Source organism: Amphibalanus amphitrite, unplaced genomic scaffold (genome assembly GCF_019059575.1).
Source record: "Amphibalanus amphitrite isolate SeventyFive unplaced genomic scaffold, NRLGWU_Aamphi_draft 000247F_arrow, whole genome shotgun sequence".
NCBI classification, from domain to species: Eukaryota; Metazoa; Arthropoda; class Thecostraca; order Balanomorpha; family Balanidae; genus Amphibalanus; species Amphibalanus amphitrite.
Window position 1 is genome coordinate 723098 of NW_024881742.1, and position 27558 is coordinate 750655.

Here is a 27558-nt window from a genome sequence, read left to right on the forward strand (position 1 = left end):
TCGGGATGGTGTCTCGCGCGGCCAGCGCGGCCGCCGGAGACCCGCACTTGCCGCCGACCCGCGCACGCCGCCATGGCCTCCGCCGTGACACAGGCTGTCAGCGCCGTCACTGAGGCCGTCACCGAGGCCGTCACCGAGGCCGTGACGACCGTGACGTCCGCGCTACCCTCGGTGGCGCCGGACGTCACATCCGATGTCGTTCCGTACGACCCGAGCCTCGTCTGGCTGGTGGTGACATCGTTCCTTGTGGCGTTCACCCTTGCCTTCGGCATCGGCGCCAACGATGTGGCCAACGTGTTCGGCACGAGCGTGGGCGCCAAGGCCATCACGCTGCGGAACGCGTGCATCATAGCGACCATCGGAGAGATGCTGGGGGCGATGCTGATCGGTGAGTGCCGGGGGTTGCTCAGGTGTCCCCTCCCCGTCTTCTGTTCCAGGTGGCCAGAGCGGGCCCAGCCTACAGAACCCAGCCCAGGCTAGAGCCAAGCCGTCTTCAGCGTCACCAGCCGACAATCGTCCTCAGAAGATCTCATCTCCGCGAGATCGCTGCAGCCACACCTCAGCGCTGATCTGGGGGAAGGCGGTGGGGGACTGCCTAAGGACCTGACGATGCAGAGCTGTGCCGTGACCACCGAGACCCGCCCGCTGCAGCAGACCGCGAGTCTCTGATATACCCTGCGCCGCCAGCGGTCACCTGTAGCTGAACGCCGAGCCCGGCCCGCCGTCTGTCTGTCTCTCCCCGCACCTGTCTCTGAAGTCGCCGCCATGGAGCCGTGGTCGTCCGAGGTGATCTGGATCGTCGTCGTCGCCTTCATCGTCTCGTTCCTGCTGGCGTTCGGTGTCGGTGCCAACGATGTGGCCAACAGCTTCGGCACGTCGGTGGGCTCGCGGGCGCTTTCCCTGAGGACGGCCTGCATCCTGGCGACAATTTTCGAAGTGGCCGGCGCCATACTAATAGGTCAGTCGGTCCCCGCGGGTCAGACCTTCTGACCAGGCAGTTGGAGGATACTGCGTGAGTATTAGAGAATGAAGACCGTGACTAATGGCAATAGACAGCTGCACTTAGGGGCCGTCGTAAAGGTCAGTTTGTTTTTAGCACGGACGTGAGGTAGCTTAATGGTGGCCTTTTTGTCAGATCAGTGAACTTGGGACCATTGCTCAAAGAGCAGGCGTTGCTTAGCGTTGCAGTCCTTCAAATTGATCGGTAAAGTGATACGTTCGGGACAGACATGCGTCTTTATTTTTGTATTTGATTGTATTGTATTTACGATCGTGGGCGATCCACACATGGCGTGGCGATTACTGCCCCCTGATATTATTGTTTTCGATTTCTTCACAACTCCTTCTGCTGAAGTGTTAACTGTTTTTGAAAATTGCATCACATTAATTTCCAAGTCTTGAGAATTTTCATCTTATTAGGCGTGCCAAATCAAACCGTCGCTTATGGTGAATAGGCCTAAATATGCCTAAATGTAATGATGGCCTAAATAATTTACCATCCAGTCCAATTTACTATGGCTGTAGTGATCTCCGACCCGAATTGCCCGAACCAATTAGGCGCCGTATAAGCCGAGGGCCGCGCCTCTGGGCCGAAAGCCGGGGACCTCGTGCTGGATTCCCAAGTTCCCATAAACCTGTGAAAGACCCAGCAGACTCCGAGCCCGGAACGTGACTAGCTTCTCGGTAAGTGCGGACCGTTTACATGGACTTCTGAAAGCTATCTTCATAACCTGCCCGAATGTCGGATTCTCGTCAAGGTCCAGCTCGGTAAACTATTTTCGATTTACCAGCGTTAGGAATTGCACACAATTTGCGTCATTTTGTTCTTCTCTGCCACGTGTAACTGAGCACATGTTGCATTCCCGTGTGAAGCCTTCTTCCCTGTTTATGAATCAGTGAGGTCATGGGCGGTGTAGTCCAGAGTACAACATGACTGCCACGGGTTTGAGAGCATCAGCGCTAAGGCTGGACAAACTGGGTCTGCCCGTACCCAAAGGCTCTGCGTGGGTTATTCAAAGAAATGCTCACGATTTGGATGCCAAAGCGTTCAAATCAAAACGAAAGCCTTTTTTCTTCACTTTGCTTGTTGTCACCTTTATGAGTTGGGCTCTGGTAAAAAGAAAAAAGTATATGAATATGCGAAACACAATTTGATTGCATAATTCGACCCCTAAGCTCCGATTCCAATAAGTATGTACATTTCAAATATCTGAGTCTGCTGATACACAAATTCAGTTCTTTAAAACGCCTGTAGCCTCTGGTTTATGTCGAAGTCAATGTCGTGCTACGCTGGAAAGCTTCTGTTGATATAAACTACTATGGACGTCAAACCCCTTGAGACCCCACTTTTTTGCGATAATTTTTAAATGTGTCAACTCTCGTTGACAATATTCTGGCAATGTGTGTTTCAGAACCTGCCGAAACTTTTATTACTAAGGTATTTTGACGCCAAACGATTATGAAAAGTACTTCTCATTCACTCGTAATGCTAAGGTCAATTCAGGCCCAGGCAGAGGCTTGCGCTCGGCCCCACTCGAGCCCCACCACCAGCGCCATCTGCTCTTAATGTCATCTACCAGCGCCCGCTACCGCTACCAGCTACCGCCCACCATCAAGCCTCATGAATGGAGCGAGAGACGCGAGTGACCGGTCGCCGGGGAAGGAGCGCCGGAGGGGTAGGGCGGAGCTTAGCGCTGACGTCATTACGTGGCTCCGCCCCATGAGCGCGTAGCCTCTACCCAAACAGCAGATTCGTTCCGTGAAATTTAACATTACGAGTGAATGAGAAGTACCTTTCATAATCGTTTGGCGTCAAAATACCTTGGTAATAAAAGTTTCGGCAGGTTCTGAAACACACATTGCCAGAATATTGTCAACGAGAGTTGACGCATTTAAAAATTATCGCAAAAAGTGGGGTCTCAAGGGGTTTGACGTCCATAGTAGTGTCGACATGCATGCGCCGCTCATGCTTAGAGAGATGTTCATCCCGTTTTGAAACCTGATCTTGGATTTCAGCGTGATCGATTGATTCTCTTATGTCATAACGATTTTGAAATTGTTTGATTTTGTTTTTGAACCCTCCTAAAACCTTATGAATTTAAGAAAAAAATGTATGGCTTAATTTTATATGAAACCTTAACACGCGCAGTGGAAGGGGGGGACGGATTTCGCCCACCCCTCCTGTTTTTCGCCAATAACTCGCGCCACAAACACAATATTAATGTGAAATTTCGGCTACCTGCCCAGAATTGAATTGCGGATCTTCTCGTGCAAGAAATAAGAAAATCGGTTCACAACTTTTCTAGTAAGAGCGATGTAAAGTCAAACATCCTGCCGCCGCGGCGGCGCGGCGCACAGTGTGGCCAAACACCAGTTTAGCGCGAATTAAATCCCAGCGCTGCTCGGATCCGTTGAAAATGGTTCCCTGGTTTCAAAGTTAACACTTAAACCTATGTGAGACCTTTTACGATGCATTATAAATGCTTGCTGACAAATAATGGCATAGTTCCGCCTCTAAAAGTAAGGAGAACTAGCTTACGACGGGTGATGTGCTTACCAGGCCAGGGCTGTGAAGTCGATGGAGTTACTCCGACTCCGACTACGGCTTTCTAAAGTCAATTTCAACTCTGACTCCGGGCAAAACTGTCGACTTATACGATCGACTCGGACTCTGACTCCGCAGCCATGGCAAGTCCACGCAGTCGATGGATTTTCGGTGACTCAGACTACGAGTCTTGGTCCGGATTCCAAAATCGATTCCGATTCCGACTCTGACTGCAGGGTCAGAACAATCAACATCTAATTATGTTTCTGTGTGAATGTTCCTGGTGAAGCACATGAATCGGTAGATGGTTGTTGAAATACACGCACCGATAAAACTGAACCTCAGCAATGGGAGTAAAAACAAAGACTTACACCATAAGCACCTTCATGTCACTAACCCTCGCCCGTATTGGTGTTTTGCTAGCCGCGAACGTAGGTCGGGTCAGGTCAGGTCAGGCCAACCAGTCCTGCCGGGTATTCATAATTAATAGGTGTCAACCGCCAGTGACAGCTTCGTTGCATGTTACGAAGGCACCAAAACTTCTTCCTAAATGTTCAAATGGTTACTAAATTCGAAATCAGCTCCAAAAACTAGCCTGGAAGCATGTAAAACTAAAAAAGGTGAACCAAAGTCATCAAAGGTCATTGAACTGACCTGACCTTTAAGTGATCTTGACACCGACCATATGCATGGGACCAACATCATAATATCACATGTTTAGACGCTTGAAACCACGAAAAGACTGCAAACGCGCGGCTAATGCAAGCAAACATACGCCCAATCGCGCTTCCGGCCAAACATGGTCTCGAGAAATAGGTCACAGGTCAAAGGTCATTGGGGTCAGGGTCGTGAAATTTAATGGGTAGGTGTAAAATTGATAAACTCGAGGGTACTAAAAGTTTCGTCGCGATCGGCCGCTTTTTACATGAGCTTTTTGCGAGAAACCGAGAGGGGTCCTTTCCACCCCCACCCTCACCCCCTATATGGGCGAGGGTTGAAAAATTGTCAAGATTTATTCATTGGCGACCGTATTTTGCAATATAACAAGTCAGAAATACAGCGTTTGAGCCATCCGCGTAACGTTACGGAGCCGCCGCCCCGCCCACCCTGTAGCCGGACCTCCCCGGGCGGGCCAACCCGATACGTTCAAAGCTGAGCCAAAGGCCGGGGGGCAAGTTGGGGCAGGGTTTCTTGAATGGGTCATGTCCAGAAAAGTGTGGCGAATCTTCTCATGGTAGATTTGACGTGGAGTTTTTTGGCCATTTTCTTATATCTCTACGTTTTTAAGATGGACAGTGTTTTCAGGGGATGTTTGAAAAGGTCATTTTCAAATGAGCATAACTCATCGGTTAGTCCAAGGATACCTATAGAATTCGGGTATACTATCAAATATAGGCTCCGTAGTCATATGCCACTCCAATTATTTCCAAACCTTTCCGACAATTACGCCAAAATGTGTTGTAAACATGACGCGGGTTTTCGACGATTTCAGCACAGCCGGGACCGGCATTGCGTATGTCCACTTTAGCTAGCTTTTTGGACACCGAAAGGAAGACATTGAACCAAAGTATTGTGATATTTACATACTTTGGACAATTTCCTATCGACTGATAGTTATAAAAAGTCAAAATTCCAAAATTCGTTTTTTGATTAAATTCGCGCTAATCTGGCGTTTGGCCACACTGTGCGGCGGCGCGGCGGCCGGCGCTAGCCGTTACGCGCCGCCTGAATTGTAGACTGTGCCGGGGCGGGACGGTTCCGTCTTTACATCGCGCTCCTTACCGCTGATTACATTAGATTCGCGTCAAATTTGGTGAGAAGACTGAGAAATGTACAGGGAATCATATGGTCAAAGAATTTTGAAAATCGGCCGGTAACAACTTGAGTTATGAGTGTGTAAACACAAAATTGTGATTGCCGCGTTTCCCGCGTCGGCCGATCCCGCCTCAGCGGGCGACATCTTACCCTTAGCAGGCTTCTATCTGCCATATTTATTGTTGAATTAACTAGAAATTCACCTTACTTACTCACAAATGTTTAGTCTTTCCTATAGTGAAAGAAAAAGAAAATCGGCCGGTAACTTTTTGAGTTATCGGCGTGTAAACGCAAAAAAGTCGCTCATATGGCAGATTTGACCACATTTGACCTTATTTGACCTTGAAGATATTGACCTAGGGTCATGAAATTCACACACAACAGAGTTCCCCATGGCCCCCACCTACCCTCCAAATTTCGTCTTTCTAGCTCCAGTGGGAGCTGAGATCTTAGGGGGGGGGGGCGACATCCGCCCCCCCCCCCCCTTCCACTGGGCGTAGTACTGGCAACCCTTCCACTGCGCGTGTTAAGGAGCGCTTGGCAAAAAAAAAAAAAAACGGGAAAACGTTGCCCCACAACCCCAGGTGAACTCTGCCTTAGTTCACCGCTGACATTCCATCGTAAATCGGCCGTACCGACGTTGAACGTAAGGAGACCGGCTGCGGTGTCGGGCGGATGCGTCTGTTGGCTGGCGCCCAGCCGGGTAGGGGAGCTGTGTCGTACCCCGTCACCTCCAGCTCCCAGTCTCCCGATCGTTTGTTCTAACCACAGCGGCGACCTTCTGTCGCCCCAGGCGGTAGGCACGGGTCAGGTTAGAAGGCACGGTGAAAGGCGGCGCCATAAAACTGGCGCTAAGTGGCATGCGCCAGATTGTCTTTGTATGTGAGATTGTATGGCGTGGTATTGTTTTTCTTTTTGTTTTAACGATTGATAGCAATTCTATTGGGTTTTTCTTTTTAGTTACGGATGGCAATTTGTAAACTGTTGTTATTTGGTGATTGATTTATCAATGACTTGAATTTTATTGCTTGCGTGTGTGTCAAATACCTTTAAATTCATTCAAGCTGGTGCTAATGTGTTGACCTTGAATTTTTTCTAGAAATGGATGCCGTCTCACTTGTACACTAAATAGACTGTTTTGGTTCCATAGCCATCTTAGTAATTTACCTTGGCGTGACCTTCCCGGTCGTTTGAGCTCCAATTAGCATAGTTCCCGTCAATAAAAGTTTCCGAGTGCTCTCTCGGTCGATGTGTTTCTAACCTGTTTGTCTGTCCTCAGGGTACAAAGTGTCGGAAACAATGAGGAAAGGAATCCTGGACGTCGGCCTGTACCAGAACAACGAGAAGGAACTGATGCTGGGCTCACTGGCCGCCCTAGGTAAGTCGTTTGTGCGACGCTACATTGCGGACGATCTTTTGAAGTTACCGATGAATGGGCTTGATGTAGCTCATAGGAAATTTATCTGCGTTTGTCCGAGATTTGCTATTTGGTCTGTCTGTCCCACGGTAAGATGAATAAGAAGTAAGAACGACTACGATGCAGCACTTAATAAGCTTACAAAGTTAGAGTTGCGTATTTTCCAACATCCAAGGGCGAAGAGCACCCATGGCATCGGCGCTGTCTCCTGTCAGTGTCGAGCTAACGAACCCCGGATACGGGGGGCGGCACGGACACGGTGGGAGTAACCCTTCAGCCCCTCCTCTGCCCCCCCCCCCCCGTACCCCGCCGCGTCTGCAGCCGGGGTTCTATCGGCAGAGCGTTCTGTTTACATGCAACATTGCACCCGGGCACACCTGCCATTCATCTGGTCTCGCCAGCGCCCGCTCTGTATATCCAGACCCCTTCTGGAGGACATATTCGGTTTCTCCGCGGCGTGTGGTGTGAGATAGGCTGTCGCACAGGCGCCGGGAGCGGTGCCAGGCGCCGTGTCAATAACAACTGAACTGCGCCGCCGCGCTGGTGGACGGTGGTGACGTCACTGGTGGACTGTCGTGACGTCACTGGTGGACAGTGGGTAGTGGGTGTGACGTCACTAGTGGGTGGCGGGTATCGGGTGTCCCCCGCCCCGCAGAGCGCATTGAGATATAGGGACTGGGGAGGGGTTTCAAGATACCTTTCGGATAATAGAAGCTCACGCAGCGCAAAACCATTCGTTCATGAACACTTATTGTCGCTCTTTGGTTTACGACTTCCAATCCCCGTTTCTTTTCTTTTTCCTTTTTTACTCGTTCGTTAGTGATTTCGTAACGTACTCTAAGTTTTTTTTTTAGTAGGTACCTTACATTGGGATTTCTTGCTTGACAAATTAAATTGCTTTTCGAATCTTTTTGGACCGACAAATATTTTAAGGAAATCTTCAACAGTCGACGTGGCCGCAGTTAATCGCTATACGTCACCACGCGGTGACAAACGTCACCAATTAGGAACTATACCTAGTTTTGCTTTTCCCAGAGCTGCCTGATCCGATCAGCTCTGGTTCATCGGCATGCGTCGGCATGGGGTCTGTCAGATTTGACAGGACACTGCTGGAAAAATCCAGTCTGCACAATGTTCTTATATAAACGCGCTACTGGCGTTGACAGAACCAACCTGATGCCTGTTTTATTGATAATACATATTGTTCACACGCTTCACTTGTGGGTTATGCGTTTTTCCACCCGCGGGGCCCATAGGCGGCGGAACGGGGAGGGCACCGGGGCACCGTGCCCCCTTTGATTTTGGCATTTTAACATTATCCCTATGGGCGTTGCATGGAAAGAATGGGACCAAAAGTCGGCAGTGCCCCCCCCCCCCCCACACACACACACACTTAATTGAAGGTGCTCCGCTGCTACTGGCGGGGCCGGGTAGAGCTTGGCTGAATGTGATTGAATGCTCCGATAAAATATTTAGCGAACATCTTATCTGCAAACATATGCATGCATGTGTGCAGAAATATGTATAGGTATTGTTCGTAGTGGACAGATTTCCCGAAGTCTTCTTGCGATGTCCGGCTTCTACCAGAATTACACGTAATCGGTCCTTCGATTTCTATAACCAGCTTAATGGACATGCGTCCCGCGTCCTTCCTGATTAGGCCGTCCAAGATTAGCCTTCCGGTGACCTGCGTGCGAGTGTTAGCTCTTCTGTTAGCAGGAGTCCATATTGGTGTAGGTAGTTACCATTCGTCACAGGAAGAACAGAGCACAAAGAATCACACATGTCTACGCATAACCACACATTTTGTGGCTGGCCGGACCAGAAGGCTGGTAATATCGCTATTTCACTCCATTTTGGCTTTGCTCGAGGTTGAAGGTTATTCTCCGCCTTAGCTTACTCGAGGGCAGCGCTTTTCGAGGAACGCTGCGGCCCGAAGGTTGGGACTTTGAATTGTGAAAAACGCCCGCCCGCCGCAAAACGCAAACACCGTAAAACGCGCAAAATGCACGCCCGAAATGCCAATGCAAACGTCGCAAAGAAATCAACGAACGCCCGCCCGCCGCAAACCGCAAAAAAAGCTGCAAAAAAACGCCCGCATCGCACGCCCGCTAACCGCCAACCGAAAACGCCTAAAAATCGCCCTCCCGCCACCAAAAGCAAACCACGCAAAAAAAAAACGAAAAGCGGCCGCCAACCGCAAACAAATTTATCACCGCAAACGACGCAAAAAAGAAAACCGCCCGCATCGTGTTAGCTTATTTGAATATCACATTCACATCTAAACAGCGAGGTGTGTAATGATGTTCCTGTAATGATGTTCCTGGCCCAGCCAAGGCAGGATGACAACAAGAAGCCTCAAAGCTTTTGAATCGACCTTGTGTAGCTCCACCATTCATCAAGAATAACGGCTGGTTATGAGGGCTTTTTACACTACGCTAATCGCCTCACGGAGTTTCTTCTTTCACGGTCGTCTTTCATCAAAACCGGTTGGTAACAAGATGACGGTAAAACATACAACTCATTGTCGTTGAAGTCGGTCGCTATGCAATTACCGAACCGCCAGAGGCGAGCGCCAGCAACCCATGGTAACCGTTGCTCCACATAACACACGCTTACTGACCCGAGCCTTTTGTTGTCGGACACCCTTATTCATTGTCCGTCGCTACACCTGTCCGCTCCCACCACTCACCATTTCTATAAGCGGCGAGCGCAGCGGAATAGGTGGTCCCCCCCTGCGTCACCCCATTCGGCGCCTCTGACCTCCACCTGCCAGCCGGCCCGGGGCGCGGCATCCAGTGCCGTCATCGGCCGTCCCCTGGCGGCCGTCAGCCGCCGGTCTCGTGTTCTGGCGGTGGTCCGTCACCGGTCTCGTGCTCCTCACACCGGCTCCAACTCGGTGTCACGTGGACAGACACACCTGGCGCAGGGCGGAAGGTGTTTCAGGCTCCTGGCTGGGAGTTTGAATTGCTAGCCTCGTGCTCACTCGAAATCTACAGCGCGGAAGTCTGGGATAGTCTAAAGGTCAACATCTGATATTTGCGTCAGTTTGACCCGTTCTCTGAGTTCAGAGGAATGCGGGGACGCTCTTATTCCTTAGTCTCGCTCAGATCTCGTGTGTGGAGTGGGCCGCTACTTCGTTATCACTTACAGATCACTGGCCGATCAGAGTACGGGTCATCCTTATTGACATTCTGGCCAGAAACCTGGGGCGTTTGATCGGCCGGGCGATGGTAGGGCTCGACGCGAGGGAAGGGGATAGAGACAGCTGGCTGGGACTGGGAAACAAATCGACGCCCACGAAACATCCCGACTTACACGCTAATTCCATTATAGAAGTGCGCGATTCTAGGAATTAGCACTTACAATGAAGGCGCTGGTGAGAGCTGAAAAAGGCTTGACGTGTTTCTTATGGGTATTTATTGTGAGGTAGGTGTTACGGAATTCGTTGTCACCAGATTTACTTAAAAGGCCCAGGGTTTAGTGTATCGTGCTCCATTTTTGTTAACTGATAAGTGAAGACAATAGCTGATTGCTTAAATTTATTGTTTTGCTAGATAAAATGTGTGTTTCATGATAATCAAATATAAAAAGGCTTGAGTAATTGGGAAAACTACTCGCTCGTGCAACTGCACTGGAAATCTCCAACTGACCAATGAGCATGCTCGGATATTTGAGCCGCTGAATGGCCTCTGCTAATTGACTAATGTGCACCGTCACGTAGTAATTGATTCGAACAAGTTATTAGTTGTTTAAGCGTAGGGGAGAGTGGGGTGGGTTGTATCAGTTTTTACTCCGAGACCCATAAACTCGTAACTATCCGTGATAAACTCATTATTTCCATACTGTCCCCTACCTTGATTCTTCTGCTTTTTTGTGCAAAGTAACTTTTCCGCTACCTCTACCAGTTTTTCTTCTACGGTCTGCCGAATAGAACAATGTTTTTGATACAGCTTGCCCCATGGCTTGGGTGAGTTGTATCACATGGTGGGGTAATTTGTATCACTATTTCACGTTTCAGGGAGTGTGCTTGCTACTGGTTTTGAACATAACAGCAACATTAAATGGGGTTGATACAATGTATAGGTATGCTCAAAGGCTTCACTTTATTAGACCAAACTTAGGTCAATGCAATCCGAACGAAACATCAACAGACTAGACGCAAAAGTGGCCCGTTAAGAGCAAAGAAGCCAACACATTGTGCCGAAATGGAACGAGCATTGACTAGCTACCTACAAACGCGAGCCAGGGCTTAGCTTTCGCGATCAAAAGCAACATACCCATACATACATACATACATACATACATGTTACAACATACCCCACCCGGCTCTGATACAACATGTACCTAGCCGCCATCTTGGAAAGACATCCTTGTGCTAAAAAAAACAGCGGACAGCTGGAGAAATCCGTTTTCACTCACGCAGCCTTAGAACCTACCCTCACCACCGCTACGGAGATCTTTCAAATTCGTGCACATCTAAATGCCCAAAACACACATTTTCTTGCAACTTATTTTTTTTAGAATGACATTAAAAAAAAACATAGAATCGGCTCTCACCTCGAGACGCGTCCACTCAGCCACAAGACAGAACAGGGAAAGATGGCGCCCGGAAAACCTCGTCGGCTGGTCGTGTCGCGAGCGCCATCCATTGGATAAGTTTGGCACAATTCGCCCTGATACAACTTGGACATGATACAACTCTCCCCGCTCTCCCCTATTGTTTGAAATGCATCCAGGCAACACGCCCGCCTCGAATGACAGCCACATCTGATCCCCGGTAATTGTGATCTGTTTCTTGTCTTTGATTAGGGTATTTGACTGCATTTCGCATCTTGCATAAGCTCCGATGTGTCATTAGGTTTGATCGGTGCCGTAAATTTCCCCACATCGTGTCTCCAATGCAGCTCATGTGACCTGCCTGCTGTGTTTGATAAAGTGCAGGCTTCCCGAACCCGTGGATGCTCAATATCCAGCCCAGATACGCTGTCGACTGTCGCCTACATATAGTCATATAGTGATGTCGAGCTTAGACTGTGTTTGATTTGATTGAGATCTATTGCACTTGCATCAGTGCCGCGCTTTTTATAATGCCTATTGCCTACCCATAGTAATTGTTCAAGTTCGCACGCAATAAGTGATATAATTATCTTTTTGAGTGAGGATTACAATGCATCCTCTTTGTGTATGCAGTGAAAGAAAACTATTACAATAACCTGGCCTCACGTGAAATTGAAGTTCAGCTGTCTGAATATGGTCGCCGTATTGAAGCCGGTCTGAACCGTCCATCTGCTGTGGCTAAATTGTCATTACGGTCCGCAAGGCTCATGTTGGTCTTATTTAATTAGTTTATCCCCTGCTTTTAATAGCCCGGGTGGCGACACATTAATAGTTTGGGTGGCGTTTCATCACGTCTGGACCCGCTGACTTCAGCCGGGTCGTGGTGTGGGTCTATAGCTGGCATGATCCACCTGGGATGGGAGCAAATTTAGCCGGTGTGACGAGCGCATGCCGTGTTGTGGGCCAACTTTATTGTCTTAGCGGTCTTCTCCAGCCTTTTAAGTCTTCGCTCGTAAATGTTGCATTTTGAAGTCACGTTAGATTATAGTTACGGAGCGTAGATGGTGCTATTATTTCCTCAAATTATCATTCTAGTTTCTTGAAATCTCGCTCGTTTGTTTCTACTCGTTCGAGTGTTCCTTTACGATGAGTAGGACTAGGCACCAGCTGGTGGTTACGTAAAACCGGCCTCAGACTTTTCATCGCTATTCGCTGACCAAAAGGGCCTCTGAGACGGCCTAGCAACGGCCGAGTTTTGGCCCGGCTCTCATGAATCGGACGTCATAGATCGAACGCTGATGAATTCGGTGTTAAAGGTAGTGTGCCACGTTCCTGGACATGACTCTCCAGCGTTCCCCTGACGGCAAGATTAAGACAGATGTCTACTACAAACCGACATCAAGCGGGCAGTATCTTAACTACCTGAGTCATCACCCACAGGAACACAAACGGACTGTCATACACACCCTGGCCCAGAGAGCCTTCAACATCTGCGGCAGTGTAGAAACACGGAAAAGGGAACTTGACCATATCAGAAATAACCTGCGAAACAACAAATACCCAGCTAAATACGTGGAGTCAGAAATCAGCAAAGTCGAGAGACAGCATCGAGAGGCAGAACACCAGCCAGTACAACACCAGACAACCCCATCGACAACAAGGGCACCAGCACCATCGCAACAACAAATACAGGATGATGCTGCACTTTCACCAGACGCCACGGCACCACAGCAACGATCCCCGGTGATGGTTATTCCTTATGTGGACGGAGTCTCTCAACAAATACGTCGAGTGTGTTCCAAATTTAACGTCAAAACTTACTTCAAACCGCACAAGACTTTGAAACAACTGCTCGTGAGACCCAAAGACACCATCAACGCTGTAGAAAAACCAGGACCCATTTACAAAATGCAATGTGACGGATGTCCTAAAGTATATACTGGAGAAAGCAAAAGAAATGTGAAAGTTAGACAACAAGAACACCAAAAAAGTGTTAAAAAACTCAATTCGGGCAACGTAGACCCACAAACATCGGAAGCAACGGCAGAACACAGCTACGACACAGGACATACAATTAAATGGGAGAACACATCAGTGATTGGATTTGAGGCTAAAAGGAAGCAAAGAGAAATAAAAGAAGCGATATATATCCAAGCTTCAACCGAAGAAAAGATGAACAGAAACGTTGGGAAATATACAATTTACCAGGGATGGATTGACCTCCTCAAGAAAGACGTCAACAAGAAATAGTGAATGACGACCTTTAGTGACCTTTATTTTTAAGCACGCTCTCCACGCGTTTTCTAACAGAAAAAGCATGATTATAGCTATTCTCTTCAGCGCTTAAATATGTAACCTTTCTCCTTTCTGTATATTTCAATCCCTGATGACGAAGACGAGAGGTCTTTGAAACCGGTTGGATTTATTAAAAATATGCTGCTCTGTGCCTCAATATACGTCTTTTTGTAGTGTGCCACCTTTGAAAGATTTCCCATTTTATTTTTCCTAGGACAAGAAGCTTCTGTTTTTACCTAATATCGCAAAAAAAATCAAAAATGGGCCTGGAATAGTGCCTTTTTCGCCTAAAAGTTTATCGGTTTTTCGATATGTATAACAACTGTAGTGGGCTGACCTGCAAACAGGCGTCGGCAACAATCGCGAATGCGGCGCACATGTGACAATAAGCAAAGGTCATTATAGAGTTACGACGTACGGGAATGAGTTATCAGCTGTCTAATCGTAGACAACACAATGTCGAGCCTTAAACTGTAAGCCTGTATCGGTATTGTTTCTTTTATTTGGCTGTAGAACATTATTTATGGTTTGAAAGATTTTATGTAAAATAATTGATATGAAAAAGCCGTCTCTTAAGTTATGACCCCATTTCACCACACGCAAGTGGCAGAAATGACAATGATCAGCTGACGCATTTTTCTTGGCCGAAGTCAGAGCGCGCGGCCCGACGCACCACCACCGCACCACAAAGTATGAGCAGAAGCCGCGCCCAAAGCCAGGGCCCCGGTAACGTGAGGTAGCCGAGTCGGGGCAGCGTGCGCTGACCCAAGCCGGGGCCGCAGCTTTGGGCGCGGTCTACCGCATCCCCGCGGGCAGCCCCGGGCTATCACATGACACCGGGAGGACGCGCGGCCCCGGCTTGGGTCAGCGCACGCTGCCTCGACTCGGCTACCTCACGTTACCGGGGCCCTGGCTTTGGGCGCGGTCTACCGCACCACCTAACAGGCGTGTTCGAAACCGCAGGAGATGATGATGAACGGGTTTATCGAAACTTGATTGGATGAGCATATCGGTAATAGCGATTTCAGTGTGTGCATTTATTGTTCATAGTGGTGTGAAATGTGGTTGGAGTACGACCGACAACCCGTCGGGGCGAATTTCGCACTGGGGTACTCAAAATTTGAAGAATTTAAGACGTTTCCATGAGTTTTGAAGGTATGGATAAGTTCTAAAAATCCGGTTCTCCTTATCTGGGCCATTAACTCCATACGGTCCAGGAAAGCTGGCACACTACCTTTTACCCGACACGAGGTCGACAATTCTTGGCTAACGTTATTCATCGTCAGCCGTCCTTCTGCAGTAGCGCTAGCCGACGGAGCCGACGTTAGATGACTGCCGTTGGCATGATCACTTCCCAGCGATCTGATGTTTTGCGTGCACACAAAGTTTACGTTGGCTTCATCGTTGATTGCGGCAATCTTATTATGGAGGGTTTCCTAGTTCCTGGAGTAATCGTCTTTATTTCTGCTAGATTTTGCAGCAGGGCTGCGGAGTCGGAGTCGGAGTCGGAGTCGGAGTCGGAGTCGGTCGGAGTTGACAGTTGTGACCGGAGTCGGAGTCGGAGTCGGAGTCGATTTTACAAACCCGAGCCGGAGTCGGAGTCGGAGTCACCGAAAATCTGTCGACTCCGCAGCCCTGCTAGGTCTGCGGAGTCGGAGTCGGGAGTTGGAGTCGGTCGGAGTCGACAATTCTGCCCGGAGTTGGAGTCGGAGTCGGAGCTGGTTTTTGAAAGCCGGAGTCGGAGTCGGAGTCGCCGAAAATCAATCGACTCCGCAGCCCTGTTTTGCAGTGCAAGTCGTCCACTCGTTAGACTTCGTCAATTGCCGTCGTTCAATTAAGCATAGTTTGATAAGGTTACTTGGGGAGATGGCTAACTTTGACCGTCGCAAAACGCAGTGCAAATGCTAACTTTCTGTATGATAAAATTGTCTTAAAGCCAAAATTAGACAAAGCTTACGTTGAAACCATAATGAAAACTGACGGTCGACGCCACCGATGCTCACATAGCTCCGGGTACACGTTTACCGAAGCAGCCTGTTTAGCACAAACTCACTCACCGACAGCCGTTATAACACTGGGGGACTTTAACACGGGAAACATATACCTTGACAGGTCCTTTAATGGGCAAAGTGGCATAACCTCATTTGACTACAAAATTAAGGAAACAGCTGACATGCTTAACTTTAACCAATTAATTGATGAGCCAACCAGAGTAACGTATGATGTCGCAAATTTAAGAGACCTAATCTTCACAAGCAACACGGACATAATTCAAAACAGCGGCACACTGTCATCATTTGCAAACCTTGATCATTTCCCCATTTTCACCGAACTAGACACAACAATAATCGACAATGTCGAGAAACCACCAATTGTTATTTGGGAATATAGGAAAATAAACATCGACCTCTTGACCACGACACTTACCGATACTAACTGGAATGACATAATTGAACAAGACATTGACACAGCCACCTCACAATTCATTACCAAACTACAAGACGCGGCAACAGGATCAATACCAAAAATAGTCATCAGACAAAAGCGCAAAGACAAGCCATGGATAACAAGCAACTTAAAACGCAACATTAGAAAAAGGGACAGACTCTTCAAGCTTGCAAAACAAACACAAACTGACTTCAACTGGACGAGGTGGCGATATCAGCGCAATTTAGTTACTACAATGAGCAGACAACTTAAAAACGAATTTATTAAGAATCAAGTTGAAAAACTGATCGAGCAAAGACAAAACCCGTACAAGTATCATAAAACATTACGTACCGTCATAGGCAGATCTACTGACAAAGACATCCCACCACTGCTGACACAAACCGACAACGTGATTACTGACAACATGGAAAAAGCGACACTTTTCAACGACTACTTTGCTTCTCAATCAACTTTAGACGTATCTGACGCTCATCCACTTCCAGACACGAACAGGACAAATGCAAACATTCCACAACTACAGAACTTTACAACCAGTGAACAAGAAATACTTCAAATCCTAAATTCACTAGATGCAAATAAATCGACAGGCCCAGATGGATTACCGACCCGATTTCTTAAACTTACGGCAATTCTTATTGCGAAACCCCTATCACAGTTGTTCAATAAATCACTTTCTCTCGGAGTGTATCCAACTGAGTTTAAAACAGCACATATTAAACCAATATTTAAGAACAAAGGGTCACCATCAGACATTTCAAACTACCGACCAATCAGCATCCTTTCAGTCGTATCCAAAATATTCGAAAAAGTAGTCTTTAAAAATATATATAGACATTTAACTGATCACAATCTATTAACAGATAAACAAAGCGGCTACAGAGGAGGTCACAGCACCGAATTACAGCTTCAATATCTGACACAAAATCTCTATAAATCTTTAGACGATGGTGGAGATTTTACAGCGATATACTTGGACATCAGTAAATACTTTGATAAAATTTGGCACAAAGGGTTAATTTACAAATGTGAAAACGAATTTGGACTTTCAGGAACACTTCTCAATTGGCTAAAATCATATCTATCCGACAGAATACAGATAGTTAAAATTCAAAATTCGTTCTCAGCTCCCCGTAAGATAAACGCTGGCTGCCCACAGGGATCAGTTCTCGGCCCTTTACTTGCACTTTTATACCTCAACGACCTCTCAACTCGTACAAAAAATGACATTTTATTTTTCGCCGATGATACATCACTTTACGCTTCCCATACATGCAAAACATTGAATTCCATTCAAAATTCTTTGCAACTCGACCTTGACGAAATTAAAAAATACGGACAAGAATGGGCCATCAAATTCAACGATTCCAAAACAGTACAACAAACATTTTCCCACAAACCAAACAATACATCACCAAAACTCACTTTCGGAGGACTTCCAATACCCATAACAAAAACACACAGGCACCTTGGATTGACCTTTTCTAAAGACCTAAGATTCCACGAACACATAAACGCCATCCTTACAAAAGCTAACAAATCCCTCAGTCCATTATATCCCATAGCACGATTCCTTCCCCGAAACACTCTCGACGCAATCTACAAGACGTACATTCGACCACATCTAGACTACTGCGACACTATTTACGACGGACACATTACTATTCACGACACCATGAGACTAGAGACATTCCAAAACAGGGTAGCAAGACTAATAACAGGAGCACTTTTCAGGACCTCTTCTGACAAATTACGTTATGAATTAGGATGGGACAAACTAAAAACCAGACGACAACTTCACCGACTACTACTTTACCACAAACTATCAACACCCGGACGTCAAAATTTACCCTCTTATGTCACCTCTCTTCTACCGAATTCACGACATCAAGCCACACAAAGGACGCTAAGGAACGCCGCCCACCATTCCCAGCCACATGTACGCACAACCAAACACCAACGCACATTTATAACACTCACAGGAAAACAATGGAATCAACTACCAAACTCAATTAAGCATCTTCCCTACAAAGACTTCAGAAATGAGATCAAAGAGCTCATGTGCATGAACAAGCCTCCTCTTTACTACTCATACGGCACCACGACACTTAACACAATGCATACAAGAATACGACTTAATATGACGATACTAAACGAACATAAGTACAAAATACAAAAGACAGATAATCCTAAATGTTCATGTGGCAATTCCCAAGAAAACGTAAAACACTTTATATTTTCATGTCCAAACTACGACCAACAAAGAGACATACTCTACAACAGCCTGCGTCGCATCCTTAACTTTGACCTTAAACAAAAACCCAAATCATACCAACTTGAAGTCCTCCTGCACGGCCGCGGACTCGGTGGCGGGGGCGGTCGGCTGGTGGCTTGGCACTTCCAAAAATTTTTGCAAGAGTCAGGTAGATTTACCGGTGGATACTAAATTACCTATTCTGTTCGCTGAGCCGGGTGGGCCCGCGCCCGTCGCTGGGCACGCGTGGGGGCGGCTGGCTGCGCGGGGCAATCCTAGACACGGCGGCGGCGGTAGTGGTAGTGATACTGGAGATAGTGAAGAGGTCGAGATTTGGCGCCTCGAGATGAGCCCATGGCTTTTGCGCCAACTCTCCGTGATACATACTCGATGTACCTCATGTATTATGTCAATAAACTCCGTGTGTGTGTGTGTGTGTGGGTAGGATGATGGAGTCGCCGTTGGCCATATTCACCATCTGGCCGGGGATTTGCGCAGACTCGTGGGCGCTTGAGCCGTCAGTGTCTGTCTATGTTGGTATCTGTCTGCGTGTCAGTCTGTTCAGTTCTGCCCGCAACAGCTGATACATGTGCCGAGTCAGCCAGCTATCAGCCAATCAGCTGCTAAATGCCGTGTCGTTCGACTGTCTGATGAACACGATATAACGACAGCTCAGCTGTCGTTTTTATACATTTGACATTAGTCGGTGACTGTGTCATTTTTTTCGTTATTTATTTTTTTTCGGGGTGGGTGGAGGCAAGGGACATGCGAATTGCGTAGTTGTTCTGCAGCCTGATTTTTCACCGGTGTTTTCGTTCAATGCATTATTACATCCATTCTGTCTCTTTAATCACGGTGTTCTGTTGCTGTTTTTTCAGCTCATTACAAACATCTCTATAAATGTTTATTTATAAGGCCCGCAGCGTTTCCCCTCTTCACCTTCCGTCTCTGACATCTCCCCCCCCCCCCCCGGCAGGCGGCTCGGCCATCTGGAACCTGCTGGCCACGTTCCTGCGTCTGCCCATCTCGGGCACACACACCATCGTCGGAGCCACCATCGGCTTCTCGCTGGTAGCTCGCGGCGCCGACGGCGTCAACTGGCGCACATTCGGCAAAATCGGTGAGTTAGCTGGCGCACATTCGGCAAAATCGGTGAGTGCCCTTATAGCTTGAAGGTAGGGTGGCCCCTGCCGGCCGCACCCGAGTGCTCTGGCCAGGGCGAGCATATGTCTTAGACAGGTCCGTTGGAATGAATGCGTGACTATCAGGCCCATCTGTTGGATACCTGCATAAACCCGTGACCATATCGGTGGACTCAACAGCTCAATAGACTATCGGACCTAGGGACGCGCTATCGCAGGATGCTATGCGCATGACAATCGTCCCTATTGTGCGCCTGTGCGTTGCAAATCACGTACCCGCATAGATCATGGCCAAACAGCGATGACCTCGTATTTACCGTACTGTAAGCATGTATATTACACTGCATTAATATTAACGACTGTCCCGAGGACATGAAAAACTATTACTATGAACTGTTAATCCATGTTTAAGCGACTTATGCAGGACAGTGACCTTGAATGTCTGTTCAATAATTGATACGCGTTCTAATGAGGCGAGATAAAACGTATTTGGCTGCGTGAAGGTCATGTGCAGAGGTATACCATCGCATTATAATTCAATGAATGTTAACGCACCTAATGCATGGCCTGTCTGCGAAGTTAGCTAGCGGCAAGGATGTCTTGAACATAGTACCCCTGATCAGCCTGCGTCATTTATGGCGCACATGCCGTATATGTATAGGTATTTTATTCAGTGAGGCAGACAGTAATTTGGTTCAGAGTGCTCCTCACATATCCCAGACAGCTCGGGCGCTAAATATATATAGACTGGCCTCCATCTGTCGGGTCCGTTCCCCGATTCTCAAGGCTTACGCAGGCATGTCTCTTCACACACTCTCATGCTATCGACGGGGAGATGTGTGCAACGAGGCATCACCCTATACGAGGAGTATTCACTTACGACCGTTTAACGGTAACATTCCAATGACAGGCTAACCGGTAACTTGATCAACCCCGCTGAACCCATTGACGGAATACCTACTGCGCATTTCGGTAGATCGACCAGGGATCAAGCTGACGAGCTCCAGTCCAAATTAGCATACATCAACGGCGGATCAACGTGTCGGTGGCATCGCGAACGGCCTTATTCTCGCAATACATCAATGCCTCCCGGCGGGCCCTGTGGAGCCGTCATCGTCCAAATACCGTCCAATATTACCTGTACCGCCCAGACGTGTGCTGAGCGCGGGGCCATTCATACAGTACCTGTATCCCGTATATCCGTCTGCCGGTGACGGCAGCACTGACGGCTTGTCTCGACCCGCTGTGACCGGACCGCCCGGGGCCATTGACGAGACGCGCCGGCTCTGCGCCTCCGGCGGTGACACGCCCGGGGCTATGAATAGGGCGGCGCGGGGGGCCGACCGGCACCGCCGCCGGCGTCCCGAGGCCGCTGCCGTCATGGACGACTGAGGACGGTGGTTTTTCTGCTCATCCCATGCGTTCTGTTGTTCATGAAGCTCCCTCTTTCATCTTTTACTTTTTCTGTCTCCATTTTCCCATCCCTTGCAATTCTGGTCATTATCCTCTTCATTTATAGACCTTCTTTTGCACTTATATCTTCAACCGACCATGAATAAGTGATGTTGATCATAAATTAAATGATTCCGAGCTAAAGCCCTTCAGACATGATGCATCATTTATAAATAGTTAGGTACATAAATTAGCCCTCCTTAAGCACTTGTAATTTTGGTAACCGGAGCTCCTGCACCTATCGATTACGACGGTCTGCCCCGTAAACAGCACACGGTCTTCCGGCACGTGGCTGTCCGGCAGGTCCATCCATCGACCCCGCTCTCTGAGTGATTGAGCGCCAACACTCTCCGTCATCTGTAAACGGTCGCATTGCGCTGACGGATCCGCACTCGGCACCCGTTACGGCCCCTTTGAGGCACACTCGCCCACGCGACAGGGACGCCAACGACGTCAAACACCCATGTTTTGCATGATGATCGGCCGGCGCGGCCGCTGACCGGCTCACGACGCGCACTCTGCGCCGGGAAGGGGCGCCGGGCGCTCTACATAAACACCGGTGATAGAATCAGAGCGGCCATCGGACAGGGCCGAGCCTCCATCGCGTCACGCAAATCATCCGCGGAACACGACGCTGATCCAGATGACGAAAGGCTGGACTGGGAACAGGGGACTCCTTGTCGGGGGCGATAGGACAGATTGGTGTCTGGAATATGGATGGTATGCATTGGAGTGTGGATGGCCCCTTCCTCCCTGTGGGCGGAATGGGATCAGTGATGACGGAGCCGTCCATTCGGGGGAGTCTCTGGGGAGTGGGGCTCCTCTTATTCTACGCGATACCTGAGTTGGTAGGTGCTTAAGGTCATCATGTAATAATAATGCAGACTTGAGACTGCATTCCGCTCCGTTCGACACTTATTTGAGACTGTCTTGGACCTTGCTAAGTCTCCTCGATGCGGTGGCCTTTCGACGCCAATCCCCGATGCCCTCTGAGCAGCCGCCGTCGTTGGCAGCGGCAGCTGCCTGCGACGGGAATTGATGCTGTGCCGCATTACACGGGCGCCTCGGCTCTATCGCGAGGCCCGTTATACGCCCTGCCGCCTGGCTATCGCTGGCATACTGTGCCGCCGTGCACGGCGTGATATACCGAGCCGGCCAGGGCCCTGGCCTGCCTAGTCCTGCAGGGCTAGAGAGGTAGACGTATCCGATAGACATTTGATGGACATATGGCGACAGGTGGAGCTTTTTTTTTGACGAGGCGGAGCATAAAGTCGTAGCTTTAAGAAGAAAATTGGTACTCTTCATTTATCGATTCCCCGTGCGCTGTCTGGCAGTGAGTGCGTCTACATCCGTCCCTGGTAAGGTCGTCTTCATGAATCCACGGCGTACCGACCTTCGATCACTTTTCTCCGCGGCCCGTGTCACAGCCTGCTCTGTAGTCGTCTGTGTCGGCGGCGGCAGAGGTCATTGCAATCGCCGCAGCTCCCGGGCGGGCCCTCACGGCTCTGCGTCGGTCGGTGTCGTTGCGTCGGGAGCGTTCACGGCGTCTGTCGCCGTTATTGCGTCACTCGGCGGTTCGGTTCGTCAGATCCGACGCCGGGGCGCGACCTGCAGCGACGGGTGCCAACAGCAACAGCCACGTGCTGGATCCGAGAGCCCAGGCCGGCCGGTCGTCTGGTGACTGGGAGGGGCGTGATCGCGCTGATGGGGGGGGGGGGGGCTCGTCTGATAGTGGTTGGGTCGCGACGGGTCCCTGGAGTAGTTTGGCATGAATGCAGTGAAGATACTAAATAAAGAGGAAGAAGAGAGAGAGAGAGAGAGAGAGAGAGAGAGAGAGAGAGAGAGAGAGAGAGGGGGAGGGAGAGAGACGAAGAGGATTAACCGCCAAAGACGGACAGGCTGTCACCATGGGGTGTGGTGACGGTCGGCCGGGCCCACTGACAATGTCTGACACCGGACTGACAGGAGCGACAGCCAATGCCCAGAATGTGGTGTTCCGAAGGTCACGAGGTCGTGTGGGGTGCCGACGCCGCCTGCGTCACCGCCAACGGCACCGTCCGTCACAGCGTTCAACACGTCCATAAGGCGTGATTGGCGTGGACGACTAAGAACAGAACAAAGAACAAGTCGTGATTGGTAAGAACAGCGCACTAAGAAGATGGAGCGAAGTTCATATCACGTACTCTTACGGATCGAGTTGAAATGCCTTGGTATTTATTTGGTGGGCCGGTAAGCAGGAGACTTCGCTGCCAGGTTAGGTGACTCGTGTGAGTGACCAATATTGGGTGCGTCTTTCTTGTCATGCTAAATTATATTACATTTGTGTGGGTTACCTAGGTATTTTCGCTCGATGTCATTCATGCATCTCTGGTGCAGCACAAGGGTCATCATTTCAACGTATGGGCCGGGGAGTGCGTCGTTTTCCCAGAAGTATAGCAGAGACAGTCCACTTTGTCACGGGTTGCAAACTCGACATAGTGTCACAATCTGACACGCTCTGCCGGAGGTGCTCCATAGTGTCACCGTCTGACAGATGTATCAGACAGTGGTGGGACCACTGACAGGGCTGGCAGTCGGTCGGAATGCGGTCACAGCCATCGGACCACCATCTGTCCCTGTCCCTGGCCCCCTGACCCCCTGACTCCCGATCCGAAGTGGACCTCAAGGGCAGCCGACCAGAGGGGCAACAGGGCGAGAGTAAAAATAGAGATTAGGTAATTCTTCATCAGCATGACATAATTCTTCGTGAGATTTATTGCCGGCGGAGTAAAAAAGATTGGCCGAGATACGTGTTACAGACGTCGGAATTGAACTCTTTTATTTGCCCTGTCCCAGACTCCCAGTCCTTCAGTGAATTACTGAGCGTATATTAGCTCTGCTGATGAAGGGTAGCGAGTCAGCGACTGTCGATTATCGACCTTGTTCCAGTTGATGCGTAGGTAAATTGATGGTAATTAAAACTAAATGAATTCAAGCCTTTAGTCGGAAACTGCATCCTTCAGCGAACGCTCAATACCCATCACGGCTCAGATGTAGCGGCACGCCCCGCAGCTGTGTGAAGGCCTGCTCACACCGACACACTTGTTCCAATTCAGTCGCACTGGTCCAAATGGCCCGGCTAATGCGCGAATTAGCCCCCCTGGCCGACTGGGCTGGTCCGTTTGCCGGTACCGGCGCGGACGACCGCTCGAGTTGGCTTCTGGCCAGCCGAGGCTGACCCCGGGCCAACTGAGCCACGCAGCTCGGGGGGAGGGGGGGGGGTGATTCATGGGTTACGTGTGGACCGCCGTCTGCCTGTCTCAGTAGAAATATTGAGGTGTACCGACAGGAACGCGCATTGCACCCTTTTTCTTTGACACGACAGGTGAATATAAAAACCGTAGGACATAAGAAGCCAGAAGGTCGACGAAAAATCTCGTGACCGTGGGAAAACAAAACGAAATGACTATTGCCTAAGCTTCGGTAAATATTTAGTTTGCGTTGTACAGCTGAGGTAATAATATTGACCCGGGTAGTATTGACGTGAGGTTTATGGTCCGTTTCCGGCGTCTCACATTCGCACAGATCAAACGTCATCACTCAGTCGGGGGAGGCTCGACTAATGCATCCGGATTCGTTGGAGACGATTGACTGATCAGTCAGTTGGCAGTGGTAACGGCCGCTACACAAACCGTCCAAATGGGTCCTGGTCTGGCAGCTGTCTCCCGCGGAGAGAAGGAAGGAGACCGGACCGTCTCTTACGCACAATATTTCAGGTCATTTAGCGTTGATTTTCTTTACTGGTTATGCATTAAGTCACAATCGATATATTGCGTGCGTTGCATTCTTGCATTGCATTCGCCGTTCACTTAGGAGCCTTGGCGGCTGGGAAGTGAGGAGTGGCGCCGATGCTTGTTTTACCCTAGCTAAAAGGAATGAGACAGGATCGATCTCGCAGGCAACTTTCCAAGCATGTGAGAAATAGCAATTCAGCGTATTGCCTGCCATATCTTATAACGCCCAGCCGACCAGCGTTTTTTCTTTGCCAGGGACCTGGTGATAACCTTTTTTAGGGCATTCCCCAGGATATGACACCGATTGTGTGTTATCCATGACAGATATATATATATATATATATATATATATATATATATATATATATATATATATATATATATATATATATATATATATATATATATATATATATATATATATATATATATATATATATATATATATATATATATAAAATCTACTGCATGTTTAGCCTTTCCAGGGTTTTCCCCCTGCCCATGGGACATGGTGCCGTGTCCACCCGCGCTGTGCTAACATCGTCGTGGCTCTGTATTCCAGTGGCTGCCTGGTCCCTGCTTCCGGTGCTGTGTGGTGTGACCCTGCTGTCTGTGTTTCCGCGGCCTCCTGACACCGCCGTCTCTCTGTTTCAGTGGCCTCGTGGTTCCTGTCGCCGGTGCTGTCCGGCATCATCTCCATCTGCCTGTTCCTGATCGTGCGGACGCTGGTGCTCCGCCGACCCGAGCCGGTCGAGCCCGGCCTGCGCTCGCTGCCCTTCTTCTACGGCTTCACCATCCTGATCAACGTGTTCAGCGTGGTGCATGACGGACCCTCGCGTGAGTTTTAGAGGATGGGGTGGGCGTTGTGCGAGTTTCCAGCAGCACTGACGGACCAGCAGCTAGCCGTTAGAGCTATGGGAGGGATGCAGAATTTCACTATCCAAACCAACCAATCGTGTGATAACTAAAAAGACTGATGTGGTTTTCATAGCTTTTGATCGTTTATTAGTCTTGATGCCTGGTGGCTGGCTACCTCTTGATTGACTAGGGTAGGGCGACCTAGGACAGGACGGGAGACGTAGGATAGGATTGGTAGTAACTCAATACCAGACACCTCGTTGCCTGGAGGTGTGTGACCCATACTGGCGCTGTAATTGAGTAGATCGTATCGAATCGTCCAAATTGAGTATTTTACTCCTGTTATTGGCTCACCCCTGCCTCGCTGCCTCCGAGCCGGTGTGAATATCGACTGAGGCTGTGATCGCCGGCAGTCACTGATTTCGTTGTCTGGTCAGAAATAGTCGGACGTCCTCGTGTTGTCCGCTCCACTGGCTGAGACCTGCCTTAGACTTCTGCGTTCCAATGGGGATAGTATTTCACACTCGACCGATTAATGAGTGCTTTAGTCGGCCTCAGAATTTAATTGCGTAACATAGACTGTGAGGTTTTATTGGATTGGAAATGCGCAGTGCGCACTGCGCGCATTTATTGGAAGTGGCTGATGGCGCTTTAGGTGGGTGTATGCGTCCTTACGGCTGTTGGAACAAAACTCAGGTTATTGGGGTTCCAGGTAGCGATATAATGCCACCAACCGACCGGACGTGGAATTGCGCCACTCTGGACGCAGCCATCCCCGTTATCAGCCGTTATCAAACCATTATCCCCAGTTATCGGCCGTTATCAGACCGGCGGCCAGTCCAGAACAGGGGAGGCCGATTTTATCACCGTCCCTCCCTCCCTCTCTATTCCTCCCGTTCTCTGCCTCGTTACCCGACTCCGCAGTTCATGTCCTTCATGGATGTTTGCGTCGCAGATCCGGCAGTCAGTCTCTATTAGCTGTTTGTTATCGGGCGTCACATGGATGTCACGTGATGGGGAGTTGACGAAATGTGCCTGGTTGTCGAGGTCAGAAGTATTATAGGCATCTTTTCAGACGTCACTTAAGTTATGTTCAGAATAGGCGTCTACAAGACTCTACATCGATCATTTTCTGGCTGTTGAATATGCGAGTAATTTTGTCAAGGAATGACTGCATTTATTTAGCATATTTAGTTTTACTCAGCCCTACTGGGAAATGAATATTGAAGCCTCCACCTATGTCCCCTGATTCTGCCCCCTTCCCCCCCCCCCCGTTAACTCAGAGTGCCACTGAGTCCCGTCTCCCTCTCACCCCGCGTGTGTCTGGATGTCTGCAGTGCTGTACCTGGACAAGCTGCCCGTGTGGGCGGTGGTGCTGATCTCGGTGGCTGCCGGTCTGATCGTGGCCATCGGCGTCCAGCTGCTGCTCGTGCCGCGACTCCGGAGACAAATCAAAGGTGGGTTAAGGGACACTGGATGATCAGAGGTGGGTTAGAAGCGCTCTGGGACACACTGGGATGATCAGTGTTCGGTAGAGAGACGCTTGGAGACGCTGGGGCCGTGGGTGTTTGTATTACATCCAGTGGCTGATGAGTCGGGGCATTACAGGGTAGGACGGAGCTACACACCACATTATCGTGATTGTTGTGCTTATGATTGTTATTGTTGAGCTGTTTAATTGTGCCTGTGTTCCTGTGGTATTGCTTTATGTAATGAAAATGCAGGACTGTTTTGGTCGCCGTGCGCTTTTCACATTTATGATAGGCACTAGAGTTGCAAAGTTTTCCCAATGGGCTGCTACCGGCACCGCCCCGCCCCACAAAAATTTTCTGGGATACCGGCATGCTACCACGCCCCAAGCAAAAAAAACCGCCAAATTACCGGCATACCAAAAAACCTGCATTCTTGATTCTGGTCAACCCCTACATGAGATGCCACATTTTGGCATTTCAGTAACCACCCCACCCAGCAGCCACCCATTGTCCAACCAAAACTACTAG

The 27558-nt window shown here is 49.1% G+C and overlaps 1 protein-coding gene across 1 annotated transcript; it reads left to right on the forward strand.

The window, feature by feature from the left end:
• The first annotated feature begins 44 nt into the window (after window positions 1–44).
• On the forward strand, window positions 45–27558 carry LOC122386349 (sodium-dependent phosphate transporter 1-B-like). The gene is made up of 6 exons (XM_043375464.1): window positions 45–388; window positions 6639–6737; window positions 19310–19453; window positions 25355–25537; window positions 26896–27015; window positions 27512–27558. The coding sequence occupies exons 1-6, from the start codon at window positions 73–75 to the stop codon at window positions 27556–27558; spliced, it is 909 nt and encodes a 302-aa protein (XP_043231399.1). The 5' UTR covers window positions 45–72.